General features: G+C 34.2%; 1 protein-coding gene across 4 annotated transcripts in view; it reads left to right on the top strand.

Annotated features, from left to right (window-relative positions):
• Positions 1-26,839, top strand: part of arnt2 (aryl-hydrocarbon receptor nuclear translocator 2) — a 99,140-nt gene that overhangs the window by 11,375 nt on the left and 60,926 nt on the right. For 2 of the 4 annotated variants that reach the window (XM_051114416.1, XM_051114415.1), the window contains exons 3-7: positions 2,138-2,185; positions 3,905-3,949; positions 5,783-5,996; positions 7,914-8,127; positions 24,999-25,101. In XM_051114416.1, the coding sequence (XP_050970373.1) occupies positions 2,138-2,185; positions 3,905-3,949; positions 5,783-5,996; positions 7,914-8,127; positions 24,999-25,101 (624 nt within the window). The remainder of the gene's footprint in view (positions 1-2,137; positions 2,186-3,904; positions 3,950-5,782; positions 5,997-7,913; positions 8,128-24,998; positions 25,102-26,839) is intronic. The other 2 variants (XM_051114418.1, XM_051114417.1) reach the window with 1 other exon arrangement.

Genomic DNA, 26,839 nt, shown 5'->3' with positions numbered 1-26,839 from the left:
AAGGAAAGTTGAAGTAATCATGCTGGTGCACACAAACACAAAACATATCAGTTCCAGGCTTCCAGCATTGCTAACTTGACAGTGCCGTTGGTACTTCATCAAAATAAAACACAGTGAACCAAACATCAGGGCGCCCGCCTCACTGTGTCACTGTTAGAACGTGACTGAAGTACAAAGCTATACTTTACATAATAAATAATAACCGTGATGGTTCGGTATGAATGCATGTATCGTTACACCCCTACCAACAATACATTGAGCAGGTCAAAATGATTGATTTTTCTTTTATGACAGAAATCATTAGGATATTAAGTAAAGATCATGTTCCATGAAGATATTTTGTAAATTTCCTACCATAAATATGTCAAAACGTAATTTTTGATTAGCAATATGCATTGCTAAGAACTTCATTTGGAGGAGAAAGTCTTCAACTTTGTAGGAGATTTTCTCTATCTTTTTTTTGCACCCTCAGATTCCAGATTTTCAAATAGTTGTGTAATTGTCCAAATATTGTCCTATCCTAACAAACCATAAATCAATGGAAAGCTTATTTATTCATCTTTCAGATGATGTATAAATCTCAGTTTTAAAAAACTGACCCTTATGACTGGTTTTGTGGTCCAGGGTCACATATAGATAATGATCTCTAATATAATTTAAAGGGGTCATCGGATGCTATGTTCACTTTTACATGTTGTTTGAACATTAAAGTGTGTTGGCCGTGTATGTACAAATCTACCATGTAATGGTAAAAATCCATGCAGTGGTTTTTAATTAATCTGTAAAAATAATATCCCCTTTTTCAAATCAAGCCATTCTCAGATGCCTGTCGTTGTTGCGTCACACCAACAGAGGCCGCTCCCACAATAGTTGATTGACATGAGCGTCTTACCTCAGAACAGTTGTAACAGTTCATCCTCCATGTTTGGATGCCGGAGCAGGGATGTAAGTTAGACAAGAATTGAGCGATTGAGGTGTTGTGTTGCTGGATGTAATAATGAACGTAGTGGTCGTCATTTACTCCTGACATCTGAGCTGCTGAAGATGCAGTAGATTACGTTTGTTTGTGAAGGGAATGCGCCTCCCAATCTACATATATCCGTCTATGTTCGTGTGAATCATTCGTGATCCAGCTTCACCTACAGCAGAAGTGAGTATAAGGGTTTTTTTTTTTTTTTAGGAATCTTTGCGATCGCCTTTCCTAATAATGTGCTAGTTAGCAAGTTTAGCGGCTAAATGCGGCTCGTCACTCCACAGAGAGAAGAGAGGGGCGGGGGGAGCAGAGCTCATTTGCATTTAAAGCAACCTCAACCAGAATGAGATGATTTTTGCAGAGCTGATTTTGGCAAGGTAAAAAGGGTGCTGTTTTACACTACCATTGAGAATTTTTAACCAAAGTATATTATAGATTTTTCATTAAGACCCTAAAGAATCATATCAACTTGTGGAAAATGGGCATCCGATGACCCCTTTAAGAGGTACCCCATTTTTAGCCTCTTAAACCTTAGTTTAAATTGACTACTCCTACGGTGGAAACAGTGATCGTCTTTCTAAAGTGCTGTGTTTTCATTCCGTGCACATGAATATTGTGAGGTGGTTTCCATGGAAAACACACTTCACCTGCCCACACAACCACATCAGAGAGGTTCTGTTCTGCTACTTTATAAAACCTCTCTCATACTCAGTTTCTAATTCATCAATAATAAAAAGCGATGTCCTTCACATCAGAAATCCAGCAAAATATGGTTCTAGAACTTTGTTCTACTTTCTATTATTTGACAGCATAGTTTCTACAAGTATGTTGAGCATATTTTATGTAAACGTTTCAGTGTTACTGACAGTAATAATCTGCTTTCTAAGCTTTATGATTAATTTCTGTTATCTGTGTTTTGTTTAATTGGCTTTTCTCTGTACGATGTTGGTTAAAAATAGTTATTTTGATTAGCTTCTCTGTTTAAGTTCATTATGATGTATGTAAAGCAGTTTTCCTGTTGCATAAGCTGCCTATATATACATCTTCTATATAAAAATTCTTACCTATTTTTTTTATTATACTAAAATAGACATATAACAAAAACAGCCTTGCTTATATACAAATTCAAAACAGTTTGTGAGCGTGTTTGTTTTCTTCTTTCAGGATGGACTTCGATGACGAGGACGGAGAGGGACCCAGCAAATTTTCAAGGCAAACTTTTTCCATTGTTTGCACGCTTTCCAAACAAACCAATCAAACCATGCATCATGTCCCTTTTTTTATATTTTCTATTGTTTGACCGTGTCTTTCAGCTGTGCCACAGCGTTTGTGCCATTTCAAGACATCGCTCATGTTTTGTTGCCCTCGACTTATGGTTTCCTTTCAGTTCATGTTCTTTTAAAGGAGCTGTATCCATAGTTACTCTGCGCCTGACGGTAAAGATGCTTCTCTGTTAGCTGTAGCGTTGGAATGGAGACACTGACCCCTGCTGGAGTTACAGGACACACTCCAGCAATTCCTCTCCTGCTTGGAGCAATTGCTCACTAAAAAAAAAGAATTGCTGTCATTAATTAATCACCATTATGTTGTTCCAAACCCGCATGCAACATAGAATGATACACTGAAAATGTGTAGTGTTTACATTTTTTTAAACAATTTTCACCCAGAAATAGCTAGCAAGTTTCACAAATAATTACAAAGAAATTGCAAGAATCTTTTAGTTTCAACTAAAAAAAAAAAAAAAAAAAAAAAACTTTTTACAGTGCACACAATGATAGTATATGCTCCAAAGATAAAGCATTGCTTTCTTCAAAAGAGTCCAAATCAATGCACTATATGTTTAGGACTTTGTGACTAAAATGTATGTGATCAGTAACCAAAAGCATTAAACAACAACAGCATATGGGTTTGGAACAACTTGAGGATGATTAAGCAATGACATTTTCATTTGTTAGTGAGCTTTCGTGCTAAACATCATGATATATATTGATATACAGGCTTTTTAATGTCTTGCTGTGTAAAATGTACAAGACAAACAGATTTGTGGCATACTTACAAATCTATATTTTTTTAATCTCTTTGTTTTGATATTTATTTCATTATAATGCAATGCCAATGTTTGAATATAATGAGCTATTAATGTAAACTAAAACCATAAATAAATAAGTTAGTTTTGACAAGTTGCAAAAGAATCATATTATTTTCACATATCTGTGCCTTCAAAATAACCTTTTAAAAATTTATCAGAACTATATAGACATTTAAAAAAAAACAAAAAACAAAAAAAAAGGACTGTCAATCGATTAATGTAACTAATCGCATCCAAAATAAGTTGCTTACATACTATATGTGTTAACTGTGTATATTTATTATGTATATGTAAGTACACACATACATGTATATGTTTTAAAAAAATTATATGTGTATATATTTATACTTGTACAGCCCTGAAAAATAACTATCAAAGATGAAAAAACCTACATTAAACTACATTAACTACATTAAAATAAAAAGAGAGAAAAAAATTTAAAAAATAAATAAATAAATATATGAATATTTATATATTATAAAACTGAATAATAATAAAAATAATAATAATAATAATATATCAGTTATATTAAAATAAAACTCAACTGAAATGTACAAATACTGCTTAGAGGCACTTTTATGAAGCTATGTAGCCAAAAAAGTTTATATCCTGGGATACAGACACCTCAGACTGTTTAGTTTGTCTTTTTTGTTTTTCATTACCCAGTGCTCTCAGTCCATTATTATATTACCATATTCACACACTATCTGTAAGTCAAACCATGCAGCATAATAATAATAAATACAGCTCATGTTCACTTCATTTTAGCCACAATCATAAAATCTAAAAGTGACATTTTCAGGCTTATTTTTCTTATCTCGATCTCTTCTCTCTCCCATCAGGTATGACGATGATCAGATTCCCGGTGATAAGGAGCGTTATGCCAGGTAGGGCTGTCTTGGGGAGGTTCCCTCAGGATAGCTAGAAATCAGGCCCCTGTCGCCATCAGGACCGACCTCGTTCTCTCACCTTGGCCTCACACGAACGACTCTGTCTAGATCTAATCTTAAATGGGTATTTAATTATCCTCAGCTGACACTCTCATCTGAAATTGTCGCGTTGCTTTGAGCCATTGCGCTCCGTGGACTAATACAACGGCCTGGCTTCCGAAGATTTATCGTTTTGCATTTTCCGCTTAAAAGATTGGTTCGCATCTGGCAGCGTTAAGTTTATTGCCGGAGTCTGAGCTAAATCACAGAAACGAAGTAAAGAAGTCTTAAATTATCCTCTCTGGCACTTTTTTTAACTGAATGTTTCAGGTGAAGAAGTGGTGTTACAGTAGATCAGTCCAAGGAATGTTTTTCCAAGCTTGAAAAGAAAGCACGAGCCAAATAAGCTTATTTTTGTATGTTCAGAGTAGAGTCCTGAAGGCCTCCTGTACAAGAATTTATAATTATGTGTATATCAATCAAGGCCAACATCGAATACGTATAAGTACGGAAGGGCAGACGTAGGTAGGTGGTAATTATTGAAATTTCACAATTGTGATTTCACAAGTGAAAGTAGGATCTCAGAAATGATCTACACACCATAGAATGTTTTTATTTTTACACTGTATAGTGTTGTTCAAGGTGTTCAAGGACATGGAGAGAGAGAGAGATTCTTATATTTTTATATTAAAAAATCATATAGTTCTAATAATAATTATTTTATTGCTGTTACTGTAGTATTTTTATTGTTATATCTCTAATAAAAGTATTATTTTAAATATAATACTAACATATATTCTAATGATAAAATAATAGTATTTATCTATATATATGTATATACATTTTCTTTAATATAATATTAATATATATTATTATATTAAATATATTAATATAAATATTATATATATTAAAACAGCATATATTGTATTGTATTATATTTTATTTATAAGTAAAATGTATGTTTTTGTATCTATATTAATAGTGATAATAATAATAATAATAATATTGATAGTAGTAGTCCATTTTATTACTTCTATTATGTTTTTTATGTTATATATATATATATATATATATATATATATTTAAAAAAAACTAAATTTGAATCTTTGATATGTTTTATCGTAATTATAGTATAGTTGTATTTTTTATAGTGTATTTTTGTCTTTTTATGTTAGAACAAATAATTTGGTTTTTAATCATTATTATTGCTTTCATTATTGTTTAAGTTTATATATGTTAAATGTACACAAACAGTCAAACCAAAATATATTCAGACACCTTCAACATTTCTCACATTATCACAATTTGTTCGCTATAGTTTAGAAACTAGTAAAATATGAAGAACTCAGAGTTAAACTATGTCAGAACAAGTTCGTCTTGTTAATGCAATCCTTCTGTTAAACTGGTTGACATGAATTGGGTTGAAATGCTGTCAGCAGTAAGCTTTTAAATTAAGTGCACAATTAGATTATACCATATTAGGTGAAACAATTACCAAGCAATGCTTAATTTTCAGTCTGTGGTGTAAAAAGGTTACATTGGCAATTAAAGGAAAAACACTTTTATATATAAATGGTGGCAGTAGTTGTTATTATTACTCTTATTATTAGTATTATACATAATAATATACAATAAATTATTGTTATATCAATATAATTTTAACAACTAAATTTGTGAAGTTTGGATATCCTTAATTGTAATCATTCAGTACCTGTGGTCTGTAGTTGTGGAAGTGCTGTGCGTCTCTCATTGCATGCTAATGATGGCAGTATTGTTCCTTTCTTCATCCAGAGAGAACCACAGTGAGATTGAGCGTCGCCGGCGTAATAAGATGACCCAGTACATCACAGAGCTGTCGGACATGGTGCCCACCTGCAGCGCGCTAGCGAGGAAACCAGACAAACTCACCATCCTGCGCATGGCTGTCTCGCACATGAAGTCCATGAGGGGAACTGGGAACACATCGACTGACGGCGCTTACAAACCCTCCTTCCTCACTGAACAGGTGGGAAATCACTTGCCTGAAACATTCGATTATACAAAAGGGATTTTTACAATGAACATTCAGACGACAAAAATGTCTTTAAAATCGAACACCAACATTTATATGCTAGTTATATAATCAGATTACTTTTTAAAAGTAATTAGTAAAGTAACTATATTTTTAATTCTACAATCAAAAATCTGAGTTACTTTTTAAAATAAGACCCAAGTTACTTTTTCAATTTATTTACTGAAACCTTTCCTGTTGTTGTGTTGAGAGAAATCAGAAGGCACTGAGCTTGGGGCTTATTAATTTCCTTTCAGGTGTGAAAGGGCCCTTACATTTACCAAAAATATAATTTTTGACATTTTTGTTATTAAAAAAAACAAAAAAGCAATCCCAGCCTAGGTGACAAAAAGGAATGCAAAAGTAACATAATGCATTGTAATGCATTTAATTTTAAAAGTAACTTTCCCCAACACTGATTATGTTTGATATGCAAATTTCTGAGGACTCTAATGATCAAAACTTTGCTGAAAAACCTGTTGCACACAATCTATTCCAATTTAGGTTTTAGGTTTTTAGAAAAATCATGTTAAAATGTGAGTATCAAATATGATCAGTCTTTTGAGTAACATTTATCTCTCAATCATCATTGCACTGCACTGCATTTTTTAAAACTACAGAGCTTTGATCATTAAACTAAGTGTTCAATTATCAAGACAAGACATTTTTCAAGACGGAGTGACTGATGCTTATATGGATTTATGTAAGTGGTCTCTTATACTGTTATAAAGATCTTATTGCTTTACATTACAAGCTATCAGAATCTTACCCTTTTGGCCATAAAAATATCAACATCTGCACCAAATGTATTTTTTTTTTCTCAGTTTTAAATAAGTTTTTTTTTTTCACTCATATTTGAGTATGAGTTCCATATTCTCCTTATGTTTATATATATATATATATATATATATATATATACACGCACATATGCACGCACACACAGTAGTCAACATTTGAAGTGGATCAAAATCTTTCTTTAGTTGTCTTTGAACTTTTTTGATCCACTTCAAATGTTGACTACTGTTTATATATATATATATATATATATATATATATATATATATATATATATATATATAACAAATATATAAAATGATTTTTTTGTATCTAAATGATGAGTTTTTGTTTCTAATAATGATAGTAGTAATTGCTATTATTATATTATTATACATCATCATTATTATTATTATTATATATAACAGTTATATAAAATGATAGGTTTTTTGTATAATAATGGAAGTAGTAACTATTATACATTGTGTAATATACAATAAATCTGTTATTTTATTAATATAATTTTAACAAAGCTAATTTTTGAAGTTCTGATATGCTTAATCATAATTATAGTATAGTTATAATTATAGTGTATAGTTTCTTTGTATTTTTATATAAAAACAAATGTTTTTATTAATTATTATTATTATTATTATAGTTTTTGTTAACTCTTTTTTTTTTTAAGAGTTATAACAATATGTTAATGTTTTAAATTAAATTTTATTTAAATTAGTTAATTAGTAAATTAGTTTTTACTTATATTTGAGTATGAGTTCCATATTCTCCTTACATCTTATATTATATTAGCTATGATGTTTCAAATATGATGCTCAAGGCAAAAAACACACATGCAAACTTTTTGTTTTAAATTTTGAAATAAACTGTTCTATGCATTCAAATTATGTTTTTTCAGACTGCTATTTTATATGTCAGGCTTTACAGGAATACAAAATATACCGTGTTTTTGCCGTATGTAACATATACCTTACCCGTTTTGTGTAACAAAATGCACAAAAACAACCAAAAGAAATTCTGACTTTCTAAATATCACTTGAAAGTCCTTTAGATGTCATTTAAACTCTCTGTTTGCTGTCACAGGAACTGAAGCACTTGATCTTGGAGGCGGCAGACGGTTTCCTGTTTGTGGTGGCGGCTGAGACGGGTCGGGTTATCTACGTGTCGGATTCTGTCACTCCCGTTCTGAACCAGCCGCAGTCCGAATGGTTTGGCAGCACGCTATTTGAGCAGGTCCATCCGGATGATGTGGACAAATTGAGGGAACAGCTGAGCACATCTGAGAATTCAATGACAGGTGAGAGACAGAAGCTTATTACTGATAGATCACTGGGGAACAGGGAATTATCGGGCATCTTTCACTTCAGTGTCGTGCCACACCATGTCCAGATCACAAGTGCTTAACGCTGGACAGTGGCTATGATGAATGTCAAGCTTAGCTTTAGTCTTCGAGTTAGACTCATCAGTTTGGAATAGCTGATCCAACATATTTTTATCTCAGCCTAGTTGAACTCCTGATGATTAATATTTTTTGGTGCTTACAACATGTGTATTGTCAGTTTGTTTCATATTGGAACTTGGACTTGCAAAGTGAATTGAATTAAAATCAAACTGACAGTATTGTATTATTTATGCTATACTATAATATAATTATACATAGTTATATATGGCCTCATGGATTGTGAAATATTATTGCTATTTTAAATAACTGTTTTTTATTTGAATATATTTTAAAATGTAGTTTCTTCCTGGGATGCAAAGCTGAATTTTCAGGATAATTACTACAGTCTTCAGTGTTACATGATCCTTCAGAAATCATTCTAATATGCTGATTTGCTGCTCAAGAAACATTGTTTTATCATTATCAATGTAAAAACAGCTTTTATATAAAATGGAAATCTGTTGTAGCATAAATGTCTTTAATGTTACTTTTGATTATTTTAATGCATCTTTGTTGAATGTAAGTAATAATTTCTTTAAAAAATAGAAAGTAGCAAGGTCAAGTATTCACAGTGATGCAAGGTAGCAGAAATGTGAGACGACAAAAAAATGTGAGACAAGGTGTAGGAAAAACACACAAGGGGTAAAAAATACATTGACTATTTCATTATTTCTAGTGCAAGAAGCATTTTAAGTGGACTTCAAGGAAAAACATGCCTTCTCTGTAATATTTCTCTGCGGGAAACATTCATATTTGCACAGACACCTCATTAGTATTTGAGGTGAGAGCGAGTCAGCGGTAACTTTAATCAGCTGTGAGGTTTTCAAATGAACCGCTGCTTGTTTATGACAATTTGCATTCAAAGTTTGAACAAACAGTTGAAAAAATCGAGATAATGAACTTTCTGTGAGAACATAATTGCAAAAGTTTGCTGTTCATTTTAGGTTTTTGTTTTTTGAAAATAGAACAAAAACAAGTACTTGCATGATCTAAATGTCAAAAAGATTGCTGTGAGGTTTTCAAACGAACTGCTGCTTATGACAATTTGCATGCAAAGTTTGGACAAACAGTTGAAAATCGAGCGAATGAACTTTCAGTATAAACAATTGTAAAAGTACGCTGATTTTTTTTATTTTTAAAAACAGTAAAAACAGGTGCTTGCATGATCAAAATGTCAAGGGATTGCATGAACATAAATCCGTGATAGACAATCAAATCAATGTTTAGGGAGAATCATGCACAGATGTTGCACTGCAATGCTCAAGTAGATGATTCCATTAAACCAAATGGTTTATATAGATTTTGCTTTGCTTGGATGGCTTGTTTTGATCTCATCACCAAGGTCATGACTTGGACTTGGCCCTCTCAGACATGGAAACTCACTCTGTTAATGTTAAATATCATAGTCATGTTGAACGACCCATCATCTTTTTGGGGGAATTTGATCACAGACAGATGTTTTGACATTCTGCTGCCAAATCCACTGGCAGAATTCAGTGGTTCTGCGAGAATGTTTGCTGAAATGCAAATTCCCTCTTCCTTAAACCCCGCTTTCCAATGAGGTTTTGGTGTTGCCATCCACTGATTTGTTTTCTCCAGACATAAAGCTTTGTTTGCCCTCCAGGAACTTTAATTTTATTTGTATGTTGTTTGTGCAAGATCCTGATAATGTTTAACCAACTTTGACACAAACCAACTTTTTTTTGGAAAGCGGTATTTTATTTTGTTATTATAGCAATGATGTAAAAAGATCGAAATGAAATGTTGATTGATTTAAATGGACTGATTTTATTGACCATTTTAGAATCAGTGTAACATTTTGAAAGATTGCTGTTATTGGATGATGAGGATCAGATCACATTTTTGGGGCAGATGCATTGTTTTAGATGTTTGTTTTTGCAATCTTTTCCTCAGTTTCCCATATTTTCAACCACACAAGTTGCTGTATAATAGAGAAGGAAAGAGAAAGCTATCTGTCAGCATTCACATTCATCATAAAGTAATAGTTCACTCAAAAATGAAAATTGGCTAAAAATGTACTTGCAAGATGTAAACGAATTTGTGTCTTCATGGGAACAGATTTGGAGAAATGTAGCATTACATCATTTGCTCACCAATAGATACTCTGCAGTGAATGGGTGCCGTCAGAATGAGAGTCCAAACAGCTGATAAAGACATCATTATAATCCACAAGTAATACACAACTCTCGTCCATCAATTAACATCTTGTGAAGCGAAAAGCTGTGATTGTAAGAAACAAATCTGTCATTAAGATGTTTTAACTTTAAACTGCTGGCTAAAATATGAGTCCATAATCAATAATAATGCTTTCTTCTCACATCAAAATCCACCCACCCACATATTTGTTAAGAACTGTTTTGGCTTGTAAATGATACTTAATCTGTGCATATTTCTCACCTGATGCAGATAAGACGACTTTTTAAAAAAGCAATATTAGGGTTAAAAAAAAATCACTTGCTTTCTGACAAACATGGGGCTTTTCACTGTTTGGCTCTCATTCGAACGGCACCCATTCACTGCAGAGGATCCATTGATGAGCAAGTGATGCAGTGCTAAATTTCTCCAAATCTGTTCTGATGAAGAAACAAACTCTTCTACATCTTGGATGGCCTGAGGATGAGCACATTTTTAGCAAATTGTCATTAAATTGCATGTTGAAGACATGCATATTCAGAGGCAAAGTGTTTCTGATTGGGCGGACCACTCATGTGTCTCTCTTTGCTGTTTACTGAATCTAGTGCTGTCACAAAAACGGGTATGATTTTTCAAGACACCTATTTCAGTGATATCTGTCAAATAGATATGGCATTTCATGCACGGTATTCCCCAAAGATTGCTTTTAGCACTTTTAATGCACGTTATTTTCAGGATGTCTTTGCATATTATAGGATTTTACCTGCTTCACCACTGTGCAATGCAAATAAGTGCTTGCTGAATCATGCATGTGTCCTCAAATGGTCTTATTCATTTGAAGTTGGCCAATTTAAGTGTTTCATACCATGTTTTTCTCCACTAGAGGGCGCTAGAAACATACCGCAAACACGGCCTCTTTTCTTCCTTTGTGTACACCTGCAATACTTTTGAGTAAACCACAGGATGAATTATTCACCTTAGAGACAGAAAAAAAAGTTTTACTGTGGGCAATCTTTCCATCTCGTCCTCATTGAAATGCAGCCGAATATTTTGAAGGAGTCATGTAATTTTGAACGCATAATCTGTCAGATATTCCTTCAGATATGCAATGGCAAGGTTATTGTAGTTTTGCCTTTTTGGTTTTTATTTTTAATAGTATTTTCAGGTTTGTGCAATGGCTTTGTTAGTTTTGATTCAATTTTTATATCAAGGACACCTTTTTTTTTTTGTTAATCCATTTGGCAGACCAAAGATACTTTTTATCCAAATGGACTTGCGTTGCATTCAGGTTGTGAATTTAATCAGTTTACACATTCCCTGATTGAATACTTTGAATTTTTTTTTTTTTTTTTCCCTATTATTAGTATTTTTGTTAGTTTCAGTTTCAGTCATGTAGTTATATAAATATGTTATATATATAAAAACTTTTAAATACATTTGAAAAGCATGAAAAGTGAGTTAAATATTTGTAGAGATCAAATAATCAGTCATTACATAATTGTTTTAATTTTTTTGCATCACAGCATTGAAAATGAACTATCATGTTAAGTTAATTGAATTATTGGATACAGTTTTCTCCTAGACTGTATAGATCATGCATACAGAAATGTGCATACCATTTGCATACTGTACATGTAATATACTGCAGAAAATTTTTCAAACCTAGTTATACATGAAAAAATAGATTTAGGTTTTAGTATATGATAATTACCCTGAAACGCTGCCCCCTGAAGCATGCATTGACTGTATAATTTAATTATAGCGATAGCTGGAATGATCCGGTGTGGTCTCTCGCCGCCCTTTTGTCGTTCTTGTCTGATTTCCTTTTATTAAAAAGTTTCAGTGAGCCGTATGAGAATATCCACCCACATAATAAAACATCTTTTACAGTCAGACAAGGTGCGAGCAGGGCGTTGTCACAGTTTATTATGTCAACCGCTCGTGATATGATGATTATTTTGAGAGGACCAGTCGTCGATGTGGCTCGGACCACATTTAAATGAGATGCAGGGTCAAAGTGCCTGCTGTTATCCGCCACCGTAATATGAGCGCTGTCAGGACTCAGGGAGTTCGCTTTATATGCAAAGAGGCAGCTGTGTTCATCTCGGTATGATTCAGTTGTGTAATTGTATTCAGCATGTCTAGCATCCAGTGGTTTGGCTATGACATGAAACACACCAATCTGTTTGACTGTAATCTGAAAATGATCATGATCCTAGTGCATATTTAGTGGGGTCCAGAAATTTGGGGTTTCTTTTTTTTTTTTTTTCATATATATGAAGTGTTCATTTGCAAAAACGATAACGTTTTTTAACAACTTTTAACAACAAAACAACAAAAATGTTCATTGTGCATTCCAATTAATCTTAATCAAACTGCAGTTGGGCTATTTTGATTAGGTAAAATATAACATGATTTGCAAATAAACTCTTCATATACACTGCTGCTCAAAAGTTTGGGATCAGTAAGACTTGTAATTTTTTTTTTTTTTTTTTTTTTTTTTTTTTTTTATAAAGAAGTCTCTTATGGTCATCAAGGCTGCATTTATTTGATCAAAAATACTGAAAAAACAATAATACTGCAAAATGTTATTACAATATAAAAAAAGGTTTTTATTTTAATAAAATTTTAAAAATATAATTTATTCCTGTGATGCAAAGCTGAATTTTCATCAGCTGTTACTCCATTCTTAGGTGTCACATGATCCTTCAGAAATCATTCTAATATGCTGATTTATTATTAGAATTAATAATGGGTTGGAAACAGTTGTGCTGCCGAAATTTTATATTGGAACCTGTCATTCTTTTTTCGGGATTCTTTGAATAACAAGTTAAAAAGAACAGCATTTATTGAAAATATAATTTTGTTCTACCTTACAATGTACATCTATGCTATCACTTTGTATTAATTTAACACATCCTTGGTGAATAAAAGTATTAATTTCTTTCAAAAAAAGAAAGAATATAAATTTACTGACCCCAAACTTTCGAACAGTATCAAAAATGAGATAATGATACTGAGTGAATGCTTCTGACACATAGTATACGTCCATCAAATACTTTTACTTCAATCTCGCTAAATTCCAGCCTCAGCCCAATCAGAAGTACCAGCACTTACACACAAACCTATATATATATATATATATATATATATATATATATATATATATATATATATATAATATGAAGAGTTCATTTTTAAAAATGTTTTCAAAAACATGCATGTGTATAAGTCAGGTTTATTACTAAAGGGAGGAAATTGACTTTGGAAAGATGGCAACATCATTATTTTGTTTTTACACAGAGATTGATTGGCCTGTTAGTAAAATTAGTTGACTTTAGCAATCTTTGTTGCATTATGTGCCAGTGGCGACAGTTCAAAAATAGGAAAAGGCACTTCTTGTGTGTGTTTTTTGTTTTTCCCCTCTAAGTTTGCTTACCAGTACATTTAATAAGTATTAAAAATATTTATTTTGGCATCTTAATTTTTAAGGCCCTGTATGCTTAATTTCCAGAGATATAGCGATTTCTTTGTGGCAAATTGTACATATTTTTAAATGGTCAAAAAGCTAATTTGGGTCTCTTTGCATATAGCTGATACTTTTTATTTATTTATTTATTTTTTTTAAAAGAGGAACATCTGAATTTTAGGATTTTCAGGATTCTTTGAATGTTCAAAAAGAACAGCATTTGTTTAAATATAAATCTTTTGTAAGATTACAGATTTCTTTACTTCTTTACGGTCACGTCTAATCAATGCATTCTTGCTCAATGAAAGTATTATTTCCTTAAAAAAGTAACACATTTTTGAACTGTAGTGTAATTTGTAATGACAAAATTGTGTCAGATTGAAGCATTTTCAGCAAAGACCTCAGATCCAACTTTACATCATATAAAAATTCTCCCGAAAAGGGCTGTACGGAATTTCCTTTCCAATCAAAGAAACTCGCAAGTTTAGTCAGAATTCCGTCCTTGCAGAAGGTCCAGATAAAATATTGTGTTTAAAATATGGCTCTGTTGATGAGGTTTTGATAACCTCATATGTTTTAGTGATAAAGCGATCAAATGAAGCGGCCAAGGGAGATATTTTCCATGTCTCCTCAAACTCTCCTCCGCTAATGTGTTCTCTGCACTGGAATGTTAAGGGTTGGCTCTGCATACATAATTGATTAAGAGTGATTTGGGCTGCTTCGTGTGTGTGTGTTTTTCCCTGAAGTGGGAAATGATGGCTGGAGACATCAGTGAGATCTTGCACACCATCCATCAGACCACACAACACCTCACACCTGTGTTCAACTACACAATCTGTTCTTATCTCATACACATAATCATATATGTGTATATATATATAGAGAGAGAGAAAGAGCGAGAGAGAGAAACACTTTTCTTGAAGCCTGCATTTGTAATGCATCATAATAGTTTTCTTTATGCGCTCTGATTTTTTTGGTATTGCATTACATGTTTTGTAATTGCATAAAAACCTATTAATGGTTATGCTTTTAAAGAGTGTTCTGAATTTTAAAACGCATAAATAACACATGAGACATCAGTTTAAGTGTTGATCTTAATGCATTATACTCTTTAAAGCTGTAACTATGAATAGGGAAGTATTGTCATGCATTATAGCTCTGGTTACCGTGTCTCACTGGCACATAAAACTATTCCTAATGTATATTATAAAGCATAATGAATGGCCCACGGAGGGCATTTCTGCCATTTAGAGCCGTTTTTACATAACATTAGCTATGCACATAATGCCTTGAGTCACAAATTCTGTTGAACTATCAGAATTTTTGCAATGCAATTCATCTTCATGGTGACAAAATGAAATATTTTTTCATCAATTATTAAAGAGAGCATTCCGACATGCAAAGAATGCGTAAATTAGTTTTTGTTGCCCGTAGCTTACGTATCTAAACTTGTTTACAAGTTTTGTGAGCTATGAGCTGTAGCATGAAATGAAAACGAATGACTGATCCTAGAACAACAAGCTCAGATATATGAGAGCGCCGGTGATTTGAATAATAATATATGTATTATTGTTTGTAAAGCGTGGTGCAAGTGTTTGCCAACGTTATGGCGTTGATTTCAAAGGAATGCATGGCTTGATCAAATGAATATGTGCTTTGGATGAAAGTTTCTGCTGAATGCATCAAAGGAAGATGTGAATATAATTAAAATATTAACCAGATACATTTTTCCTTAACGTTATAGACTCAGGCGACATCCCAACCTGAAATTCTCAGTGGAAATTAAACATGAAGTGCCTTAATGGGATTTAAACTCTGAAGCGCATTATGTAGTTGATGACTGAACTGGCCCATTTTTCCAGAATTTATTTTTATAAACATACTTTACTGATTAAGATAACGCTCTCATTACATGCTTTATTTTTTTTATTCATATTCATCCTTGAAGGACAGTGATTATTTCTCTGGCAATTCTCTCTGTTGTTTGTCCTTCCATCTATGACGCTCTTGTCGACGGCGACTGCCGCCTAAATATTTAACTTGGCTGGGGTTGGTGGCCTGGGATATTTGCCATTTTTATTGCTTTGTTCATTTTTAGAATAATAATGATACACTTGCCCACCACAGAAGAGAAACAATGGAGTCTGTGTGGCAGAACGGGGCATATATGTGCGGCGCAGCAGCTCTTTTGATGCTAATGAAACGGGCCTTTGCCCAGATTCCACACGGTGCCTTTTTCTTCTCAGAAGATTTGGGGATTTTGCTTGGATGTCCTTGCGGTTCTGGGACCGATCTGGGAGTTCTGCCTAACATTTCCACGTTCCTCCTCTTAGCGTTGTCCTTAGATCACCTTCAGGTGGTCACGGAGTTGAAGTAGGAGGTGATGTTCCCATGCCTGGTGTTGGACTTCTTGAAAGATCAACCAAAGTTCTCCATTGCGGAAGCATCCAGGGAAAGTGGTCCAAAGCAAACCCCACCTGCTGAGCTCTGCTTTGGGAAGCAGGAGGCTGAGGAACGGTCATCCAAACCCACGCAGGTCTTCAAAACAGCAAACGATCATGCGTATATGACTAGCTCTTACTCGTAGCAGTGCAAACAACAAGATTGATTGAGGTGCGATCAAAGAGAGTTACCGTAAAACTGGTCAGTGGCTTTTATTGTATCTTCTAACAAACCTTGAGGTCAATTGAATTCGAAAGATTAGTTCTGTTGGCTTTTGCAGATGCTTGTTTGTTCTGGTTTATTTTTGTCCTCATCTTAGAGGCGTCTGGTTACTCTTATCCATTTAATGATGTCCCACCTCTCTGTCTCTATACAGTTTTCTTATATTTTCTTGTTTTTTTGAAATACCATCAATGCCAAAATTCAAACTACCATGCATATATTCAGTGACTTTTATTGTGTCCTCCATCAAGTTCAAACAATGAGGTCAGTTGAGTTCAATAGATGAATTCTGTTTCCTATTGCAAATGGTTGTTTGTTTTGGTTTATTGTTGTCCTAGTCTTGGAAGTGTCTGGTTCCACTTAGTCTCAGACTTAGACATCATGCCCATGGACTGTTCTTTGTCGTCTGATGCGCAAGGCAGAAAAAATGGGAAACATTTGGGAAGTTTCTAAGTCATCATCTATTACACAGAATTCTGCAGGATTTCTTGGGACGTGTGTGTCATGTTCTTTAACCATCCTCCTGGAAACAAAGCCATCATGAAGCTAAACCCCCTCATGGAAGAAGAAAGTCCTTGAGTCTACATTAGTTGCAGCAGTCTTGCACAGATTTGTTGTTTGGACGCCTAAACCCCTAAACATGATGCTGACAAAACTAATTGTGATTGGTTGCTTTACATGTCTGTCAGATGGCCTCTTTGGAGCTCCATAGCCATTAAAAAATGCGATGGAGTCCAGACCTTCTGTCGTCAGTCTGAAGGTCTGTCCACATGACACTAGTTTCCACTTGTCCACCTCTTGGTCTCTGTATGGTTGTCTTATTCACAAGGCACAAAATGTTTACATTTCTCTGTTGTCTTGAAGTATTTACCACAAAACTCAAACCATCATGCATATGTGACTAGCACTTACTCATACTAGTGCAAACATAAAGACTTGATTGAGGGTTGCAATCAAAGAGAGTTATCGTAAACCTGGTCAGTGGCTTTTATTGTGTCCTCCATCCAAGTTCAAACCATAAGGTCAGTCAAATTAAACAGTTCAATTCTGTTTCTTATTGTAAACGTTTGTTTGTTTTGGGTTATTGTTGACCATGTCGTGGAAGTGTCTGGTTACACTTAGTCTGAGACGTAGACATCATGCCCACAGACTGTTGTCTGTTGTCTGATGCATATGGCAGAAAAAAAAAGCATTTTGGGAGTTTCAAAGTCATCAACTAATACATTGAATTCTGCAAGATTTCTTTGACGTGTATGTCATGTTCTTTAACGGTCCTCCTGGAAACAAAGAAAGCAGTCAAATCTACAACAATGACAATGATTGCGTATCAGGATCAAGACAGGATAATTGCGATTGGTTGCTTTACATGTCTGTCAGATGGCCTCTTTGGAGCTCCATAGCCAATGAAAAATGCTATGGAGTCCAGGCCTTCTGTCGTCAGTCTGAAGGTCTGTCCACATGACACTAGTTTCCACTTGTCCACCTCTTGGTCTCTGTACGGTTGTCTTATTCACAAGGCACAAAATGTTTACATTTCTCTGTTGTCTTGAAGTACTTAGCACAAAACTCAAACCATCATGCATATATGACTAGCACTTATACCAGTGCAAACATAAAGACTTGATTGAGGGGTTCAATCAAAGAGAGTTATCGTAAACCTGGTCAGTGGCTTTTATTGTGTCCCTTATTAAGTTCAAACCATAAGGTCAGTCAAATTAAACAGTTTAATTCTGTTTCCTATTGCAAACGTTTGTTTCTTTTCGTTTATTGTTGTCCATGTCTTGGAAGTATCTGGTTACACTTAGTCTCAGATGCAGACATCATGCCCACAGACTGACTGTTGTCTGTTGTCTGATGCGTATGGCTGAACAAAAAAGCATTTTGGGAGTTTCAGAGTCGTCATCTAATACACTGAATTCTGCAAGATTTTTTTGACGTGTGTGTCATGTTCTTTAACGGTCCTCCTGGAAACAAAGCCGTCATGAAGCCCAACCCCCTCATGGAATAAGAAAGCAGTCAAATCTACAACTGTGGCAATGATTGCATATCAGGATCAACACTGGATAATTGCAATTGGTTGCTTTACATGTCTGTCAGATGGCCTCTTTGGAGCTCCATAGCAAATGAAAAATGCTGTGGAGTCTAACCTTCTGTCGTCAGTCTGAAGGTCTGTCTACATGAGACTAGGTTCCACTTGTCCGCCCCTCAGTCACTATACAGTTGTGTCATACACATGGCACAAAAGGTTTATTTACATTCCCGTTGTCTTGAAGCATTAAGCACAAAACTTAAACCATCTTGCATATATGACTAGCACTTACTCATTGCAGTGCAAACAAGACGATTGAGGTGTGATCAAAGAGAGTTAACGTAAACCTGGTCAGTGGCTTTTATTGTGTCCTCCATCAAGTTCAAAGCATTAGGTCAGTCCAATTTCAAAATTGAATTCTGTTTTCTTTTGCAAATGTTTCTTTGTTTTGGTTTATTGCTGTCCATGTCTTGGAAGTGTCTGGTTACACTTAGTCAGATATAGACATCATGCCCACGGACTGTTGTCTGTCGTCTGATGTGTAGGACAGAAAAAAATGGGAAACATTTGGGTAGTTTCAAAGTCATCATCTAATACATTGAATTCTGCAGGATTTCTTGGAGATGTGCGTGTCATGTTCTTTAACGGTTCTCCTGAAAGCAGAGTAATCATGAAGCCAAACCCCCTCATGGAAGAAGAAAGCCGTCAAATCTACAACTGTGACAATGATTGCTTATCAGGGTCAACGCTGGATATTTGCGATTGGTTGCTTTACATGTCTGTCAGACAACCTCTTGGGCATTCCAAAGCCGAAGATGTGATGGAATCCAGACCTTCTGTCGTCAGTCCAAAGGTCTGTCTGCTTTAAGACTAGGTTCCACTTATCCACCTCTCACTCTCTATACAGTTGTGTCATACACATGGCACAAAAGGTTTATTTACATTCCCATTGTCTTGAAGTATTAAGTACAAAACTTAAACCATCTTGCATATATGACTAGCACTTATTCACTTACGATGGAGTCCAGACCTTCTGGCGTCAATCTACATGACACTAGTTTCCACTTATCCATGTCTTTAGCACCAAAACTCAAACTATCATGCATATATGATTAGCACTAACTCATACCAGTGCAAACAAGATGATTGAGGTGTGATCAAAAAGAGTTACCGTAAACCTGGTCAGTGGCTTTTATTGTGTCCTCCATCAAGTTCAAACCATGAGGTCAGTCAAATTCAAAAGTTGAATTCTGTTTCTTATTGCAAATGTTTGTTTGTTTTGGCTTATTGTTGTCCATGTCTTGGAAGTGTGTGGTTACACAAAGTCTCAGACATAGACATCATGCCCACAGACTGTTGGCTGTCGTCTGATGCGTAAGGCAGAAAAACATTTTGGGAGTGTTAAAGTCATCATCAGATTGGTTGAAGTATGCAGGAGTTCTTGGAAATGTGTGTAACATGTTCTTTAACCGTCCTCCTGGTATCCAAGCCGTCATGAAGCCAATCCTCCTCATGGTAGAAGAAGGCTATCAAGTCTACAACTGTCCCAATAATTGCGTATCAGCACATCGACTCTATATTTTCATGCCCCTAAATGTGACGCTGGTTGGTTGCTTTAAATGTCTGTTAGACGGCCTCTTGGGCAGTCCTTGGCCAATGAAAGCTGCAGTGGAGTCCATGATGCATGAGATGCATGAGATTGTGTAGCCAGACTTTCAGACTGACAGCACAACATGTTTCTTTACATTCTTCCATTATTCTTCCAAGTGTTCAGCACCAAAACTCAAATTGGTTGCTTTAAATGTCTTTTAGACAGCCTTTTGGCCAGTCCTTGGCCATTGGAAGCTGCGATTGAGTCCAGACCTTCTGCTGTCAGTCTCATCCATTAGGGCGATTTTGAAGTTGGAGAAGAAAATGAGATGGTATTGAGAACTGTATTAACCCGGATTACACAGTGCACATCACAGAACTAGACAAGACAAGCATTTGAGTTTAAAAAATATATACATTTTTATTTTTTAGAAAATGACAGATCGTTTCGCTAGTATAAGACCCTTATTCCTCAGCTGGGATCATTTAGAGCCCTTTGAAGCTGCATGAAAACTGCATTTTGGACCGTCAAACTCACAGGCATCGTTGAAGTCCACTATATGGAGATAATTCCTAAAATGTTTTCCTCAAAAAACATAATTTCTTTACAACTGAAGAAAGGCATGAACGTGTGGATGACAATGTGGTGAGTACATTATCTGTAAGTTTCCATAAGGTCAGGCACAAAAATAACTGTGTCCACACCTTTTCAGCACTAATTTTTCACTGCGCATCTTTAGTAAATCCTGACAGTACTATTTCAATGCCAAAAGATGGTTTTCGCTAGCACAAACTGTTAGTAAAACTGGCACTTAATATAGCGATTCAGTATTGATTAATATAAGTTTCTGAGCTTCTAAATGTTTCTGTGTTTTCGCAGCACAATCTCCAATCTCTGGCACAGTGGTTAATTAGAAAACTGAAAAATGGCACATCATGCCCAAAAGGTTGCCAACCCCTGGTCTAATGCATAAGGCACAAAAATGGGAAACGTTTCAGGAATTTTGAAGTTGTCATCTGATTTGTTGAATTCTGCTGGAGATGTGTGTGTGTGTGTGTGTGTGTGTGTGTACTTGTTTTTGCTACATTGTGGGGACCAAATGTCCCCACAAGCATAGTAAAACCTGAAATTTTTGACATTGTGGGGACCGGCTTGTGGTCCCCATGGGTACAAAAGCTTATAAATCATACAGAATGAGATTTTTTGAGAAAGTAAAAATGCAGAAAGTTTTCTGTAATTGTTAGGTTTATGGGTAGGGTTAGGGTAAGGGGATAGAAAATACAGTGTGGACAGTATACAAACCATTGCGCCTATGGAGAGTCCCCACAAAGATAATAAACCAGACGTGTGTGTGTGTCATATTTTTTAACCGTCCTTCTGGACACAAAGCTGTCATGAAGCCAAACCCCCTCATGGAAGAAGAAATTCTTCAATTCTACAACTGAGACAATGAATGCGTATCAGAATCAAACGCTGGATTTTCAAAAGTATGTGACTCTGTGCTATTCTTTCAGAAAACACAGTGTTCTTGAATGAAGGATTTATTGTTTGGATACCACTTCGACATTCTATTTTCCCACCCCTAAACATGACGCTGAACCAAACTAACTGTGATTGATTGCGTAAAATGTCTGTCAGATGGCCTCTTGGCCAATTAGAGCTATGATGGAGTCCAGAGCTTTGACTGTCAGTCTCATCCATCTGGTGCTGTCCCAGTTCTTTGTCTCTATACGGTTGTCTTATACATGTGGCACAAAATGTGCTAAACAGCAAACCATCATGCATATATGACTAACAATAACTCATCCCAGTGCAAACAAGAAAATTTATTGAGGTGCGATCAAAGAGAGTTGCCGTAAAGTTGGTCAGTGGCTTTTATTGTGTCATCCAACAAGATCAAACCATGAGGTCAATCGAATTTGAAAGCTGGAGTCTGTTGCCTGTTGCAGATGGTGGTTTGTTTTGGTTTTTAGTTGTCCTCGTCTTAGAAGCGTCTGGTTCCACTTACCCATCTGATGACGTCCCACCTCTAGATCTCTATATGATTGTCTTATAAACATGGACTAAGATGTTTCTTTACATTCCTTTGATGTCTTGAAGTATTAAGCGCCAAAACTCAGTGTTGGCACTTTATCACTAAATTCATGTCATCCTACACCACCTTAAAGAAACAAAATCCCCTCAGCACCCATAGCCTTGTGGTTAGAGAATTGAAATATAGCGCCACTGTGCTCATGGTGACCTGAGTTCGAATCCCCCCTCGAGGTCCTTTGCCGATCCTGTTCCGCTCTCTCTGTGTAAAAAAGCCCATAAAAATATAACTTAAAAAAAAGCAACAAAATCCCATCTTGAGTGGTGGAAGAAGTCAGAAAGTCAAAAAAAAAATTAGGGCGTGAGGTCAGAGTAATTTTGGAGGTGATTGCGGTAGAAGTCTGGAAAATTCCTTTCTAATTTGACATCACTAAACTGTTATTATATTGGCCTTGAAAAACCTCTTTGCGGTCGAAATAATTTTCCATTTCCAGCGAGGTTTTTGGCTTGTTGAAAGGCTGACATTACAGCACGACTGACACTTTCTGTGTTATCGGGGTGTTGGTAGGGCAGTGGGTCGCCATCTGGATGATTTACGATTATAGTCCAGCTACGTTTATCACCTTCTCGTGGTTTTTTTTCACCCAACTGTTTGTTGAACAACTACCAAGGGCCTCTTTCTTGATGTTCTTGAGCGGTCTTGTTGTTATCCGTCTTCGAGAGGAGTATTAATAGCTTTTAAATGCTTCCAATGTTCTTGGCGTCTGTCCTTCAGAGTGGAAAGACTTCTCGACAATTAGATCTGCTCCTGGGGGCTTTAGCAGCTGTCACCGGATCAGTTTGGAGACCGCTTCTTCTCCACTGAAAGGCATGTCAGCTAATTTGTTTATGGAAATAACTTCAGGCTTCAGTAATCCTGAGCTTTTGTCCTATAGGTATCAGCATGCCGAGAAGTATAACTCACTACTTGACTATTGTTGTGGGTGTTTTGTTAAGCCAATAACATTTTTTGGCTTCTTCTGATCGAGTTCCTCCCTCATTCTAGCCTTGCTGGATGGGGAAAAACAACTTTAAAATGCTTGCGATTTGATTATTTTAGCCAGTCTTCTGTGCCTTGTAATCGAGCAGATGTTGTAGCGGTAAACGAGATGGTCATAACATTTACCGTGCATCTGTATGTGTTTGTGGGTACGTTTGTTGTTTGTTACGGGATTTATTAGGATTGAACAGCCCCTCAAAGGCACTTCTGCAAACTGTTACTGCGGCATCTCAAAAACGTATTTTCTAACTTAAGGCCATCGTGGTCATGATTTAAAATAGGGATGTGTACAAATAATCGACTATACCAGTGGAAACCATTTTTGGATAAAGCCCTATGGCAGGCAAAGACACAATAAAATTTGCCATGCTAAAACACTCCCATAAATCCAGTCATTTTAAATAAATGCACTGGGTGCTGCTGTGAAAACGTGATGTTAAAGTGATATGAGGTAATGGCAGGTGCATCCAGTAGTTTTGGCAGTATCTTGGTTCTAATTGATGTATTCAGTACTTGATATAGCGGACGACGAGCCACCTTAATAGTTAAAAGTAAATGCATATGAAGTTAAAAATGGTGACCCTGGTGTCATCAGTTCATTTTCAGTACTCCTGAAGTGTATTTTTTTGTCTTATTAAAAAAAAAAAAAAAAGTTTTTATTACACATTTTTACAAAATATTTAGTTATTATTTTATTAATATAAAAAATGTATTATTTAAGAATTATTTAATAATGTTAATAAACATCATTTATTTATTTTATTTATTTATTTATTTTTTATTTATTTTTGGAAACAAGTCTCTTATACTCCTCCCAAGCTGTATTTATTTAGTAAAAACAAAAATATTTTAAAATATTACTACAATTTAGTAATATCTATCTATTATAAATCTGTTTTATATATCTATTTTGTATTTTGTAGTTAATGCAACCTTTGGAGTATATATTATTTAATCTGAATCTTCTTTGCTGATTGTGCCACAAAAAAAAAAAAAAATTGGTCTGCTCATCAAAATAATAGAAAATAAAATAATTAAAATCATTTAAAATATTTTTTTGAAATATTTTTTAATAATAATTATTTGCTCTTTTAAACATTCATCATTGTTATGATAACAGTGCAATATTTTTATTAACCTATGTCATAATTTAGGTTTCCAAAGTTTGTTTAACAAAAAATACTTACATTGTCAGTATTTTTTTTTTTTTTTTTACATTATTTTCTGGTTAATGTAGCCTCTGAATACATATTTAATCTGAATCATATATATATATATATATATATATATATATATATATATATATATATATATATATATATATATATATATATATATATATATATATATATATATATATATATATATGATGATTTCTGAAGGAGTATGTGACACTGAAAACTGAAGTAATGATGCTGTAAGTTCAGCATCACAGGAATAAATAACATTTTAAAATATATTAAAATAGAAAACAGTTATTTTAAATTTTAAAAAATTAACATTATTACTGCTTTTGCTATATTTTCTGAATAAATATTTTCAGCCTTGTTGAGTATGAGAGACTTCAAAACATAAAAAAAAAATACTCTTTAAATACAAACTTTTGTGTTTTCTGTATGATGTAACATTTGTAATTAAACATTTTGAAGGTCTGGTAAGTGATTTTGTGCTTGACCACAAAATAAATTTAAATATGCATCCCTAATTTAACCTCTTTCTTGTCTATGTGTGTGTTTATCTGCTTGTCCAGGACGTATTCTGGATCTGAAGACAGGGACGGTGAAGAAGGAAGGACAGCAGTCCTCTATGAGAATGTGTATGGGCTCCAGACGTTCCTTCATCTGCAGAATGAGGTACAATTTGTTGTTAGTTAATGATAATCATGATGGTGATTAACAATCAGGACTGATAACAGAACATTCAGTCCACAATAAAGGAAATAAACCACAAACCATCAAATTGTCAATTTTTTCAAATATTGGGACACCACTCTTAACAAATGACCTACATAATTTGATGTTTAATAGGTTAGAGTTATTCTTTTGGTGTGCTGATTAACATTTATATCGCTGCTTATAAATAAATTCACACTTGTACGTCTATTTTGACACTAAATGAGTGTTATAGAATCACTATCCATCTGCATGTTTCTGCTTCATTATGATCCTTTATGAAATGTTTTCCTCTTTATCCAAGTGTTTTTGTTTGTCTTTTATTCTGGGCATAACAATATAATTTTAATGTTTCATTTTAAAGCCTGTGTGAGCTTTCAAGACATGCATTAGTAATTGGAATTTTTAGCAATGAGGCGAACAGAAACTTGATTGTTGTTGTTGCTAAACATTCCTGTCCTTCCCGCAGTATGTTTAAAAGGTGTTTTCATTCATAAAGTTGTTTTGAAACCGTCTATATTTAACAACAGATGAAAGCATGCGTTTCCCGAATTTGTTTAGAATCGAGTGAACTCCAACATAATGTGTGATTAAGCTGCATATGTTTCTGTGCTTCTTTCAGCACGTAAATATGAGAGTTAGCAACATCAAGAATGCGCTCATGTTTTAAGTTTTCTATTTGAGGCTCTATGACAGATTGGAACGGCATGTCAGCGGATGAACGCATCTGTTGAGTGTGTGTTAAAATGCTTGAATAAACAGAAAGCCTTAAAAACATGATCGTCATTCTTAAAAGTTCTTACACAATACTTCATCAACATCAATTCTTACGTAATATTTTAACTCAACCTTCTGACTCAACTCTGAAGGATGCTGACTTACTTGTTGTGATCCAAAAGCGTACAATCTGTTTATTTGCATACCTTGCATTCAAGAAAACAGGACAACCTATTTGACAAAGATCTGAGGGACGACAGACTGTCTTGCCAGGTTGAATGGAAGTGATTTTGGGAGATAAACAGCTCAAGTTGGAACAAATGTGAACTATTTTACCCCTCAACAGGGTCAGGGATTTCAGGTCACTTATATATAGACTTCAACTGGATTCTAGCTGGATTCAAATGCTATATAACAGCCATATATAGTCATAAAATGATAACTAAAACATTAGATATCATCGGTGATTAGGTTATAAATAGTTGTAAATTTAGTTTTGTTTTGTTTTTTTGGGGGGGGGCTTTGAGTTTTTTTTTTTTTTTTTTTTTTTTTTTTTTTTTTTTAACTGACATTTATTTATTTAATTATTTATTTTAGTTTATTAATAAAAAAATGGAATGATTTTATATATATATATATATATATATATATATATATATATGTATATGTGTATATGTGTATATATATATATATATATATATATATATATATATATATATATATATATCACCATAAAAAAAGTAATAATAATATGTGTGTATTATAAATAATATATATAAAAAAAAAAATATATATAAAATTTGGACTGTTCAATAAAATATGGAAATAAAATTAAATTAAATTAAATTAAATTAAATTAAATTAAATTAAAATTGAGGTTTCCAAAGTCTGTTTAACATTATTTTCTGGCTAATGTAGATGTAAAATGATAACTAGAACATTAGATGTCGTCAGTGATTGTTTTTTAATTAATTATTATTTA

The sequence above is a fragment of the Labeo rohita genome, chromosome 7 (assembly GCF_022985175.1).
Source record: "Labeo rohita strain BAU-BD-2019 chromosome 7, IGBB_LRoh.1.0, whole genome shotgun sequence".
NCBI classification, from domain to species: Eukaryota; Metazoa; Chordata; class Actinopteri; order Cypriniformes; family Cyprinidae; genus Labeo; species Labeo rohita.
Note: the sequence above shows the minus strand (reverse complement) of the source record. Positions and strands in the feature narration are given on the sequence as shown.